General features: G+C 43.6%; 1 protein-coding gene across 1 annotated transcript in view; it reads left to right on the forward strand.

Moving 5' to 3' along the window:
- Positions 1-12,949, forward strand: part of sdccag8 (SHH signaling and ciliogenesis regulator sdccag8) — a 61,846-nt gene that overhangs the window by 12,749 nt on the left and 36,148 nt on the right. Inside the window, exons 11-13 of the mRNA XM_088933785.1 lie at positions 1,997-2,131; positions 4,975-5,091; positions 6,076-6,218. Of these exons, the coding sequence (XP_088789911.1) occupies positions 1,997-2,131; positions 4,975-5,091; positions 6,076-6,218 (395 nt within the window). The remainder of the gene's footprint in view (positions 1-1,996; positions 2,132-4,974; positions 5,092-6,075; positions 6,219-12,949) is intronic.

Here is a 12,949-nt window from a genome sequence, read left to right on the forward strand (position 1 = left end):
TGAATTCCATGTTAAGACGTAAAAAGAAAGAAAAAAACAAAATTAGGGCTGTGGAGCCTCTGAGGTGTGTGGTGGGGGAGAGAGAAGTAAGATAAACAGTTGAATTTTATTTTCACTGACTGTCCAAGCAAGTCAGTAATGTTAATGAGCTCTGAATGGGGCAGGAATAGTTAACAGATGATCAATGTATATTATTTGCTATTCAAGCAATAGTTTAAATTCAGAGAAGATGTAATTGATGGATATATTAATGGATGCATTAAATAATCTTGATTTGACGTCTATGTTTCAATCCCATTCTATCTATAAAAATCCAGAGTCCAGATGGTTTTCATTTTTTCCTGAATTCTGGAATCTTTTGATATAGTTTGTCATTAAAGGAGAACTGTATTCTCAATTTCTCAGACCAATGATGAAATCTTGAGAACAAAATAAATTAATTGACTGTATAGAAAAAATGTACAACTTTTGAATTTAGCAGAAAATTCTGAACTTTGTGAAAGTACAGTAATTCGCCATGTTGTCACAAACCCCTGGTCTCATCACAGGCGAAACCAAGAGTTTGCACAAATTGCAACTTGAAACGGCCCTTCCTGCTCACTAGTCACTGTAATGATGAATGTAAGGTGATAGATGAGTGAATAAGTACAGGTTGTGCAGCAGACATTTCACCGCAGAAATTGTCCAACATGATCTGCATGCAGAGTTAACAAGTAAGTAGTATTTGTCAGCAAAACCATCTGGAAGTCAAGAGCAATATTTCTATTGGATTAAAAGAGATGTATTCACAAGTCTGCTTTTTTACAGCATAATAGGGGAATAATTACTCCCATAATCGGGGAGTTTTCTTGCCTCGTTATGAATCGCAGGACATGGCGCATACCTGGAAATGTAATCTATTTTATTATTTTATTTTATTAGGTTTTGCAAGTTGCTGTGTTCTTTTTACTTTTATCGTGGTAATTGCTTACACTTATATAGCGCTTTTCTGGACACTCCACTCAAAGCTTTACAAGTAATGGGGACTCCCCTCTACCACCACCACCAATGTACAGCATTCACTTTGATGATGCGACGGCAGCCGTAGTGCGCCAGAACGCTCACCACACATCAGCTATCAGTGGGGAGCAGAACAGAGTAATGAAGCCAGTTCATAGATGGGGATTATTAGGAGGCCATGATTGGTAAGGGCCAATGGGAAATTTGGCCAGGACGCCAGGGTTACACCCCTACTCTTTTCAAGAAACACCACAGAGAGTCAGGACCTCGATTTTACATCTCATCCAAAGGCGACTTTTTACAGTATAGTGTCCCTGTCACTATAGTGGGGCATTAGGACCCACATAGACCACAGGGTGAGCACCCCCTGCTGGCCCAACTAACATCACTTCCAGCAGCAACCTTAGTTTTTCCCAGGAGGTCTCCCATCCAGGTACTGACCAGGCTCACACCTGCTGAGCTTCAGTGGGTTGCCAGTTGTGAGTTGCAGGGTGATATAACTGCTGGCTGTATATAAATATAAAAATAACATTGCAGTTCCTTTTTAAGACATAATGACTATAACCACTGTGTAATCAACTTGGTTGTAACTGAGAAATCTTGAGTAGTTTTTTAAGTATCTTTTAATCTTGTCTTTTAAAATCAGCCAGAGAAGAGTATTTAATAAGTTAGGTATTTGCAAATAAAAAAAACAGCTTTGAGCACTTCTTTATTACAGTCTCTGTGTGTGGAAGTGGAAATTAAAATGTGCTCTCGTAGGGATTCAGGATGTGTGTTGTGTTTGCAGATTATAAAACCAAATTTTTAATTGAGGTTCACCGATGTTTTTAGCAAGTAAAGTATCAGCTGAACTAATAGGAGAGAATAGACCAGTTCTAGCAGAATGCAGAAAGTCTGAAACCCCTGAACACGTTTGGAGTTCCTGGCATTATGGGCTGCTGGTATGTTCAGGAGAGGGACGGCTGTAAAAACACTTTTACTCCGTCCCGTTCCGCAGGCGATGACTCTCACCCAGAAGGTGGCCAGCCTTGAGAGCCAGCTGGAGAGACTGAAGAGGGAGAAGAGCTCTCTGTCCAGCCAGCTGGAGGAGGCACAGCAGCAGCTCAACTCCCAGGAGACCGACATCAGCAAGGTACATCTGAAGGGGTGCGACAGTAGTGGCAGCCGGGTGCTGGAGGTCAGGAAGCTTCATGCGTGCTGCATCCTGCAGTGTTGGTGATAGAGGGCAGAGAGTCTGTGCAGGACGTCCCGAGGGGTTCTCCCTGTGATGACAGAGGACAGTGTGGAAGTGACACCTGACTAAACAGACATTTCCATCCATCTTGGACGCACGCGGATGTCGCAACACAGAAAACTACACTTTATGTTATAAATTAAATTATCATAAACAATGTATTTTCTTAATCATTTCTCAAAATATTGCACATGCAAGTAATCTCTAGTATTCTCTAAACCCAGCACTGAAATAATTTTTTAAAAAACGAACAAATTAAAGACACAGCACTGACTTCAGGAATAAACAAACACACAGCCTCACCAAGTCGTTTTCATCAACTTTCAGCAGCAAAATCAAAACACAGCACAACAAACAATAAGCAGCAAGACCAGCTTCCCCAGTCCAAATCCCAGTATATTACAAATCCCAATGCAATCAAGACCAGTTTCCTGATAACATAGTATAACGAGGCTGTGTCTCCATGTACCACAGACTGCTAATTTGCCACAATAAAAATATAATCGCAAAGATCAAAAATCCAATGTGAAGCCGTACTATGTCGAATTTCTCAGCATAGAAGAGATGCATCCTAATCAGAACACAGACTGATGGACAAGCATCCTGACTCAGAATTCAAAAAAGAGCGCTCAACTTTTGTTGTGAATTTAGCTGCTCTGACTGGGGAAGCCTGCTGTCACTCAATTAAATCTGACCATTTAGAGATTTAGGGGAAGTTTATAGGTGTCCCAATAACAGAGTTTTCTTTTTTCCCTGTCTGCCTGCCAAGTGAAGATCAAACAAACTGGAACTTTCATTCTTCTTTTCATATTTACTATTAATTTTATATTTTATTACGGAAGGCTAAGAAAACCATGTCAGTATCTGGCTTTATAAAATCTCAGGGAGAATGTTTCTGTTCTTGTTCTATTAGTCTGAAAATCTTTATCCAAAGTAGCAGGCATATTGGAGAGTCCCTGGAAAAAATCTGTCATAATTTCAAAAGACGATTTTCCACATAAGAAATCAAAAGGTGTTTTTTGAGGTTTTTTCTCAGTTTTTTTTTTCTTTAAGATTTTTCTTTCTAGTTTGTGTACTGAGTTAGACAGAGAAATAATCCGGTGGTTCAGATTTGATGCCCAAAGGGTTCCCTTCAATTCAAGCCCTGAAGCAGGCCTGTACTGTCTGTACTTTCCAGGTCAATGGTAGATGCATTGCCAAGGGCACCTCCCCCTAGGCAGAAATGGCCTCTGAGTTTGAATTTAAACAAGTAAAATCTTTCAGTAATCTAATAAATTGAAACATACAAATATTTATACTTTATTTTGTTCTACTAATGTTCCAGCTCTGACCAGGGAAAGAAATTCATGATCACTATATCTGAAAGACTTATTGCTTACTGTCATACAGTAAACCAACTCAAGATGGCACCAAACATCCATCAGTTATTTGAATGTATTTTTTAGAGAGGGTTGTTATCAGATTCTCTGAGCTTGAGGACTCAGGAAAAAGATGAATGGAGTACTGCACTGTGTGTTTTGATGTAAATGCTTGATTTTTGGTGAGCTAGAAGAACAGGATCAGAGAGCGTGGTGTATTTTAATTGCAGTGCAGCTTAACTGTTCACTCAGAATAGACACACACTTTACAATCTAAATCATAAAAAGTGACAGCATTAATTACGTGTTTGATATTTGTAATGTGTTCGGTATAAATAATAACAAGCTGGTATCTCCACTGAAACTTGACCACCTGAAAGGGGTTAGAAGATTATTTCTTATGGTGCTTTGGGCTTCTGGGAAAAAAAAGCCAATTAGCGAAGAACATAAAAAGGGCTGCCAAGAGGCCATTCAGAACATCTGATCTTTTTGATTGTTATTACCTACTTGATCCAAGGACCACATCCAGCTGTTTCTTGAATAAGTCATTGCCTTGGCCTTTTAGATCGTGGCTGGGTAGTTTGTTTATACTCCCACCACCCTTTCTGTAAAGAAGTGATTCCTGGTCTCAATTTTAAATGTACTTTCCTGTATAGTTTCTGCATGTGTCATCCGATCTCTGTAGGACACAGGTGGAAACTTGAGAATCCCGACTGCTGTAAATAACTCAAATCTTATTATCATTGGCAGCAATGGGATACTATCAGCATTCATAGTAGAAAAGCATGCATTTCAATAACAAATACGCATTTGCACAGATTTGCAACCAAAAATAATTCAAGAAATACAGCTGTGAAATGCACACTCTGAAGACTGAAAAAAACACTTTACAATCATTCACAGTAGCTTTTATTTGCGCTGCCTTGAAATACTTATTCACAGCCTCTGCATAGTCCTTATTTTAGAGCAGCCAGTATGCACTGAGAGACATCTGAAAGTTAGATTTTTTAGGGAAATGCTTTTAACATGAACGACGTTACAGGGGAGGTCCTTGAAGGCGTTTCGCAGGCTGCCGGTGCAACAGGCCACACCAGTGACCTCTTGTGGCTGACTGGTGCCTTAGCACCTTGTTCTCCACCTGAGCTCTGCAGCCGGCGCTGTGGACCTGCGTCGTGAGCTAACAGGACTGCTCTCTGAGGATCCGGGCCTGTCGCCTTCCTCCCTCCTGTGTGGTTATGAGGCTTATTGCAGGGTGCCAAGTTGATTAACAGTTGGCAATTGGGGTATGAAGGGGAAAAAACGCACATCTGAGCCAAATTCCGAACAAGGTAAATCAGAAAACGGTGCTGCGGTGTTACATGGAGTGCTGCTCCCTGTCTCCAGGTCTGCGGCGAGCTGCGGTACCAGCTGGACCAGACCCGGCTGCAGAGGGGCGAGGCGGAGCGGGAGCTGCAGGAGTACCGGATCAGAACCGCCCGGGAGCTGGAGCTGGCAGCACAGGTAGGGCACTGCGCTGGAGCGGCTCGCCGAGCCCTCTGGGTCCAGGTCCTGCTGAGGGCGACGGTCCGGAGAGCACAGCCAGAGGAAGAGCCGCTCAAGCTCGGAGGTCATTCACAATAGCGACCCTGATCCCAAAGTGTGTAACATGAAAATTAATTAGCAGCTCCTTGCATTTAGGTGGCACTTGCCATCCCAAAGGACTGCAAAATGTTTTGCACACAGGACTGGCGCTAATTCATCTCCCCCTGAAGTGCAGCCCCACCTGTGACACACAGCAGATCAGGTGCTTCACTGATTGAATGAACTGGGACCATTAGAGAGGCCGGTGCACTGTTTGCACTTTGTCTTGTTTTTTACACTTGTTTTACAATTGAGAGACTTTCTGTAAGTAAGAATTCCATTGTACCAGTACCGGTTACATATGGCAATAAAGTTCAAGTTCAGTTCAGTTCAGTTTGTACACAGTGTTGGAATGGGAGTAGATACAAACGAAGTATTTATCGACAACCAGATGACCTTTAGACCAATATAATTTGCAAAACAGTAAAGTAACAGTCTTATTGAAAATGACCTCATTTAACTTGCTGTCTTGTCTTCACAGCTTTGCAGAATCAAAAATAATGATTTTTGTCTGCTAATTGAACATGGTTATGCCGCCTTTAGCAAGCTCTCCAATGTGCAGTGTATTTTTTTCCATTGCCTTTCTAGAAAACAAGATAGCAACAAATAAACGTGACTGTGTTCACAAGTAACGCTTGACTGGGGTCTGGGACTTGTATAAGGACTTGGGCTTGATGTGTTTGAGCTTTGTAAAGCCAGCAGAAGGCCTTGATAACCATACAGTCAAGGACAGACTGATTGGAGCTCCACGCTTAGCTGCTGCCGTTATTGCTGTCGTGGCGGCTTTAAACGCACCCGACCAGCTCCTCCCCGGAGCGGGACTGCTGGAGTTCCGATTTTTCCGCCGCCCCTTCTGTCCTGCAGGAGGCGGAGAAGTGGCGGCTGGAGCTGAGCGCGTGCCGGCAGCGTCTGGAAGGGGCCCAGCAGGACGCGAGCCGTGCCAAGGCGGAGGCGCTCAGCCTGGCGGAGCGGCTGGGCAGATCCCAGCACCAACTGCACCTCACCAGGTACCCCTAATCCTATTACATGCCACAACACCGCTCCATTCCGCTGCTGTCCTGGCCGGGCGCTGCCGCCGGTTTGTTAGCGGAGAGAGAGGATAGCCCCCCTCCCCGGATTAACCCTGTCGCTGCCCTTCCTCCTCCAGCCCATGGACGCCGAGCGCCGTGGTGTTCGCCTGCGCGCCGCCATGTCAGTCAAGCTCCGTGGGTCCGCACAGCCCATATGAAAATTCTTTATTTGCATTCCAGGACTTAACACTTTAGTTCTTAGTGCAATTCACCACCAGAGTCGCTGAAAGGCTGTTGAATGATGCAGTATATAGCAGTTCAATTAAAGCAGTTTGCACTGGAAAACAGGATTTTGCTGTCTGTTCATATACACGGGAGTCCCTCTCGAAACATGCTCATTTACTTGTTCGAGATCAGCATCTCATTAAATCTATAGAAATTCACAAGTATTCAAGATGCCTCTTTTTATGTCTTCCTATCCCCCAAATGTTAGTAGATTTTAACTACATTGTTATATTTTGAGGTGCTGTTAGCTGGGTTCTCCTGAATATTTCCATAAACACATTTTGCTTTCAAATATCTGTTTTATTCTGGGCATCACACATTTTTCCTTGTTATGCAAATGATATTTTCATCAGTACTTCTGAAATTGCTCGGGATTCATTTTCTTTTTGTTCAGAATACCCTGAAAAGGGTAGGATGCATACAGTGTATTTTCTTGAAAGCCTGGTGTGACACGTCTTGCTTTGTTTCAATCTGCTGAATGCAGAAGCTCTTGGTCAGCTCCAGATCGGCACTGTTGGCACCTTCTGGTGCCCTGCGTCCGTCTGCATAGCAGGTGTGGCCCCGCGATTTTCCATTCTCAGCCCTGGACTGGCCTGCGGTCCAGTCTCCTTGCTCGTATAGCTCATGGTCCCCCTGACAGCCTGCCAGCAAAGGTGCCAATTAGTGCCAGATGTGCGGCTTTCTGAAAGGAGAGAGGGTTGAAATCATCACCGCTCACCACCTCAGTTCCATCTGCCACAGGGATTCAGGCAGGGTTTGCAACTTAGTCCTCCTCGTATCCATCAGCAGATGACGAGATGATGCTGGTTTAATACTCACCCATTGTCCCACTGGGGAAACCGTGAGTAAACTTGCGGCCCCCCCAGCACCTCCCCCGTTGGACTGAGTCTTTGAAAGCAGCCGAGAATCATGCAAATGACCAGGCTTCCTTTTAGCTGACATTGATTCCGACTTGAGTCAACCTATACTGTACATCAGCTTGAATTTTTTCAAGCTTTGCTAAGTCTTTGCTAGGTGCAACTTGAACAAATTAAAATAGTCTGATGTGTATATTTACAGTTCTCTTTTCTTGTTGCGTGTTCCCTTAATTCCTGCCTGTCTTTGCCATTAGTTCCACCCAAGCACTGCCATCCTCAGAATCCCAGTATGCTGTAGTTTTTGCGTTGTGTGCTCTGGTGCAGTCTGGTGCAGGCTAGCTGGTGCCCTTAGCAGACGTGTACTTGATAAGAATGAGATATGCTGCCCTTCCAAAGCCTTTGCTCAGGGAAGAGAGATGGGGGTGCATCTGTGCGTGGCACACCTGGGACCTCCTGAATGCAAGGAACCGTGCTCTGTGTCTGCAAGAAGCAGAGTGCCACTGGCTCTCAAAGGAAGAGGAAATGGTCGTCTTTAAAAAAAAAAAGTGGTGGTTTTATTTTAGAAAGCCATGTTGAAACAACAGAAGACTCCACAGCAGGGAGGTTTGTTCTGCCAGATCTGTGCTCTGCACATTAGATCACAAGGCTGCCTCGCAATAACCCACTGAGAAACCATGTCTATCTCTCAGCATGGGCCTGGTGGGAGGCTACAAACGGTTCTCGAGATTTTTGACTCAGCAAGTGAGGACAGGTGCTCTGAAAAGAGGCTCAATAGCTTCAGTTGTTGATGAGCCTGGCTAGCATTCTCCCTAGAGTCAGGTCTTCATCATCTGTTTAAGTTTATAGCTAGGAGAGTTGCATCTGGGTCCCTGGACATGCGGGTGGATTGTGTGGAATCTTGCTTATTATAATTTAAGTAGATGGTTTCTGGTATTTCTCTCTATACGAGACGTTCTACAGTACTTCAGGTTTTTACATGTTGAATAGTTCACCATTACACACGATTGTTTCTCATCCAGGTCTCTGTTCTTGGTTTGTCACTTGAAGGTGGTCTTTTAGGAAATCTGTCCATCTTTCCTAGTTTTTGATGGCTTTATTTACAGGTGTAGCTCAGTGTCTGGTAACTTATTGTCACTATCACTACTTATGTTCAGTGTAGCCTTATCACTAAGTGATAAGTGAATTCCAGAGATTTAGCTCAGATAGTGTATCCAAAGTACAGTACAGTGCGGTCTTTACATGTTAGGGAGGAATAATGAATCTGAGCAATTGTAACTGGTCCCACTTTCCTGTGATCCTGCAGATAAAACTGTAAACTGTCCCAGACGCTGACGGGCTGAATGGCTGGTGTTTGGGGTTTCAGTGGTGTGTTTTACCATAACCTCCAGTGACCATTCTGATTGAGATGCTGCAGGAGAGCGCGGATGTGTGAACACTCCCTACCTCTGGCTCTAACACTCTGCATGTGCTGGCCCACCAGAGTTTTCCTCCACATCAAGGCAGACGCGTTGCTCTTCTGCGCAGACAGTGTGGTTTCTTCTAAGCACGTCAGAAATGTTCACCACAACAAGGTGGAAAGGGTCCATTCAGGGCAATTTTAGAGGCCTTGGGGATCTCTGGTGGAAGGTGGTTAAATATGTCAACTCTTTAAAGAGACGTTATTTTAAATAGCAGCCTGGATGGCAACAGCTTCTTTGAAATGGAAAAATAGTCAGCGGCTTTGTTTACTTTGAGTGTGCTCCTCTCTCTTTTCCCCGTCCACTCGCAGGGAACCAGAGTCTGTCAGCTCTTGCATTGGATCATCAGCCAGCTGTGCACTGGGCAGAGAAGGATCTGTAATAATCCCCCCACTCTGTTCACATCCTTCTGATGGCTTTGAGCTGGGGCTCTGTGTGTGTGTTTTGTGTTTCTCGCTAGTAACAGCCACTGGCTGTGCCTTCCAACCAGAGCCACCCGAATGGTAGAACAAAACAGCACTCTAACCCATCTGCCCATAGTCAGCTGCCCTTCCCCAGAGGTCTTTAAACCCTAGGAATCATTTCAGTTCTTTTGTTTAAAAACAAATAATGCACAGTGGTGTTCTTCTCGATATATGATCGTCCTGCTGAATTCTGAGTTCATGGTGTGGCTTTACAGTTTGTCCATCACAGCTTGCATGTGGTTTTACAGTGGAATATTTGTGGGAGAGTATGGTTTGGAACACATTTTGACAGGGAAAATAATAAAAACTAGCAAAAGAGGATTGTGGGGGTTTAAACTAACACTTGGCGATTCAGTGCTTGTAAAGGTAACAAAGTGGCTCATTTGCAAGCAGTACAACATGTCCAGAACTGCTCCCGGATTCCTAGTGTTCATGCAGCTCCAATCGTCACTCTCCCCTTGACCACGTTACAGAATGGGAAGGCTAGGACACCAAGAGTAACGCAGGGATTCAGACCAGTTGACCCATACGTGCACTTTTGTTTTCCACACTGCAGGCTTCAGATTCTGTTTATTGTATATTATTATTTGCTTAGCAGACACCCTTATCTAATCTGTACTTCGATATATAATTAAGTGTAAGACCAAGGGAAATAATTTGCAGGTACAGAAAAATAAAATATTTTATAAGTCTTCTTGTAAAACCCGAAGCTTAAAGTGCAGTGCAAGTGCTGCACAACACACACACACACAAAACTAAAAGTGTTCAAGCAGTGTGAATACAGAGAAGTGAGGATGTTTACAGCCAGTATGAGTTGCAGGTTACATTACCAGTTTGAGCATTTGTAACATCAGTGAGGAAGAGAGGGATGTGGAGGCAAGTGAAAAGAGATGGAGAGTTGAGGCAAGCAAGAAGGAAAAGGAGGACAGACCTTGGGATATTGATCTTAGGATGAATAGAATGCATCCCAGAGGCATTATGGGATAAGGATAGTCTTAGCACTTATGTTACACTGAACCACAGATCTGTTTTTGTGGGAAAGTGGGTGGTAGTTAAAGAAGCTTGTGTCCTGTCTTGAGAAGGAAAGTCTAGGTTTTAGTCATGAAGCTCCTTTCTTGGGCTAATTTTTCTCTGTGGAACAGAGCCATGGTAATAATAATAATAATTGCTTACACTTATATAGCGTTTTTCTGGACACTCCACTCAAAGCGCTTTACAGGTAATGGGGTCTCCCCTCCACCACCCCCAATGTGTAGCATCCACCTGGATGATGCGACGGCAGCCATAGTGCGCCAGAACGCTCACCACACACCAGCTATTAGTGGGGAGTAGAGCAGAGTGATGAAGCCAGTTCAGAGATGGGGATTATTAGGAGGCCATGATTGGTAAGGGCCAATGGGAAATTTGGCCAGGACGCCAGGGTTACACCCCTACTCTTTTTGGGAAACGCCCTGGGATTTTGAATGACCACAGAGAGTCAGGACCTCGGTTTTATGTCTCATCTGAAGGACGGCGCCTGTTTTACAGTATAGTGTCCCCGTAGCAGTGGTACTTATCTGTTCTGTGTGTGCACCGGTTATTCAAGTGAACATGACCAAAGTCTTACAACATTGTGGTCTTACAACTAAGTGGTGAACGCTTTGAAAACAAGTCAGGACATTGCTGTGCAAGAAATTTGATTGACTGAGATACAGCACTTCGGTGTTATGGCTGACAACATATCTTCCTTATAATGGTCTCTTGTTACAGCCTGTCCATTTTCCATCATTTGAAACCAATTTTATTTTCTCAGTTTGAATATTAGTCTCCAAACCTTTTTTCTGTTTTCCATCCCTTTTTCTGTAAACAGCATGAAGTTCTTTAGAGAATATTTTCACTCGTCTTTGTCCTCTTTTACCTCAAAGGTGTTTGATTTCCCTGAGCTCTGCTGCCACAAAGCAAACCCCACCTTTGGCTCTGCTGATGCAGTGAGAGTGAGACATTTTAAATGCAGAATTTAATTGGCTTTTTTACTGGCCAGTGAGCTTCTGTCACCAAAAACATGAGCATTAATCTGGATCTTCACTATCCTGACATTTGTTTCATGAATCAGACAGGAACCCCATCAGGGTGTATTAATGTGAAAATCTGAAATGCGGCCTATTTTTGTACATGACCCCACACATGTTTTTGCGGGTGGTGAAGCTGTACTAATGTATCATACATGACTGTAATTGCTTATAATTAGCTTAAGCCTTTTTGGAAGATTAATGAGACAACAAATGCAAGTCAACAGTGATTCATTTTTTGGGGGAAATTGTCTCAGAAGTACAGAGGATAGTTTTCTGAAATACAAATCATGCATGATACTCCATTGCAAAAATACAGGATATGCAGCCTTGCCAAGTTAATCAAAGGAGTACCTGAATGAATTGCATGCAGTATCTTTTTTCCCCTTCTCAGGGAGAAGAACCTGTAGTTGACAGTGCCAAACAGACAACAGAGGCTATTGTTCAAGTAGCAAAGAGGTTTATTCAGAGCTTTACAGGGTATAAAACTGACCAGGAGTGGATGGATCAGAATTTTGTGATGCAGCAGATAGTGCTAGCACAATTTAACCATGTGAGTCTGCACACCACAGTTTGCAGAGGTCATCAAGCTTCACTCAAGCCAATCAGTCTGGGAATGAAGTGCAGTCCACTCACTGTCGGATGGTTTCCCATTTGAGAGGCAGTAGCTGTGTGGTTGCTTGTGCAGGGATTGATCCCGGAGGATCTTGACCAGGTCTCATTCCGTGCACTGGGGTTCATGTCCCTGCTGACTTCTCTGTCATGACGGTGCAAACATCTTTCCTCTTGCACATCTCTGTGAAAGCGTTGCCCTCTTAGAACAGACACTGGCGCAGACAAGACAGGCCTTTCTTCTTCAGAGTCTTGATGAGTTGGGCAAATGATAGTTTCTTCATAGACCGCAAGCTCTGGTTGTTCTGTGGCCCTGTAACACAGTCTGCACCAAAGAGAACCAGGGGCACCCACTGTGACTGGTCTTTTGTCTTTCTGATGCTCTTTCCTTTGATATTCCCAGGTTAATGGCATGGTCGCCGTTGTGTTATTATGCTGTGCCATGTGTTCTCTGTGCTTTACTACACTTTACTCTGCTTTCACTGGGATGTGCCACAGTAAACATTTCTGGGAGTTCACTTCTTCGCTATGGTCTGCCCTGTCCAATCGACAGACATGACCCTAATTGTCCTGCAAAAGCTGACCTAGAAACTTTTCCTGGGCAGTTTTAAGGACAATCAAAGGGAGACATGTTGGTTAACAGATATTTATACAGATATAACAGATATTTCATAATGCTCTGAGTTCACCACAAAGTAGGACTTACTGTACGATGGAGTTGCACTGCACCTCCATCGGTACAATCCAGACTGTACTGTTTCTCAGCTGTTTATCAACAGTCCCTCCCTCCCCGCTGTCTAAAAATTGACAAAGGAAACCAGCAAACAAAAACAAATTCAGATTCAAGGTCTGTAAAAAACCCCTGAAATAATAAAATCGGTTGAAGTCTCCCTTTATGAAACACAATGTGTGTTTTTTTTCTTCACTTTAAAAAAAAAATAAGGGTGGGAATCTGAAAATTAATAAAATAGTGAACAGATGCAGTAATATGCCAGAGGGAGATTA

This window comes from Atractosteus spatula, chromosome 15 (assembly GCF_055471065.1).
Source record: "Atractosteus spatula isolate fAtrSpa1 chromosome 15, fAtrSpa1.hap1, whole genome shotgun sequence".
NCBI lineage: Eukaryota > Metazoa > Chordata > Actinopteri > Semionotiformes > Lepisosteidae > Atractosteus > Atractosteus spatula.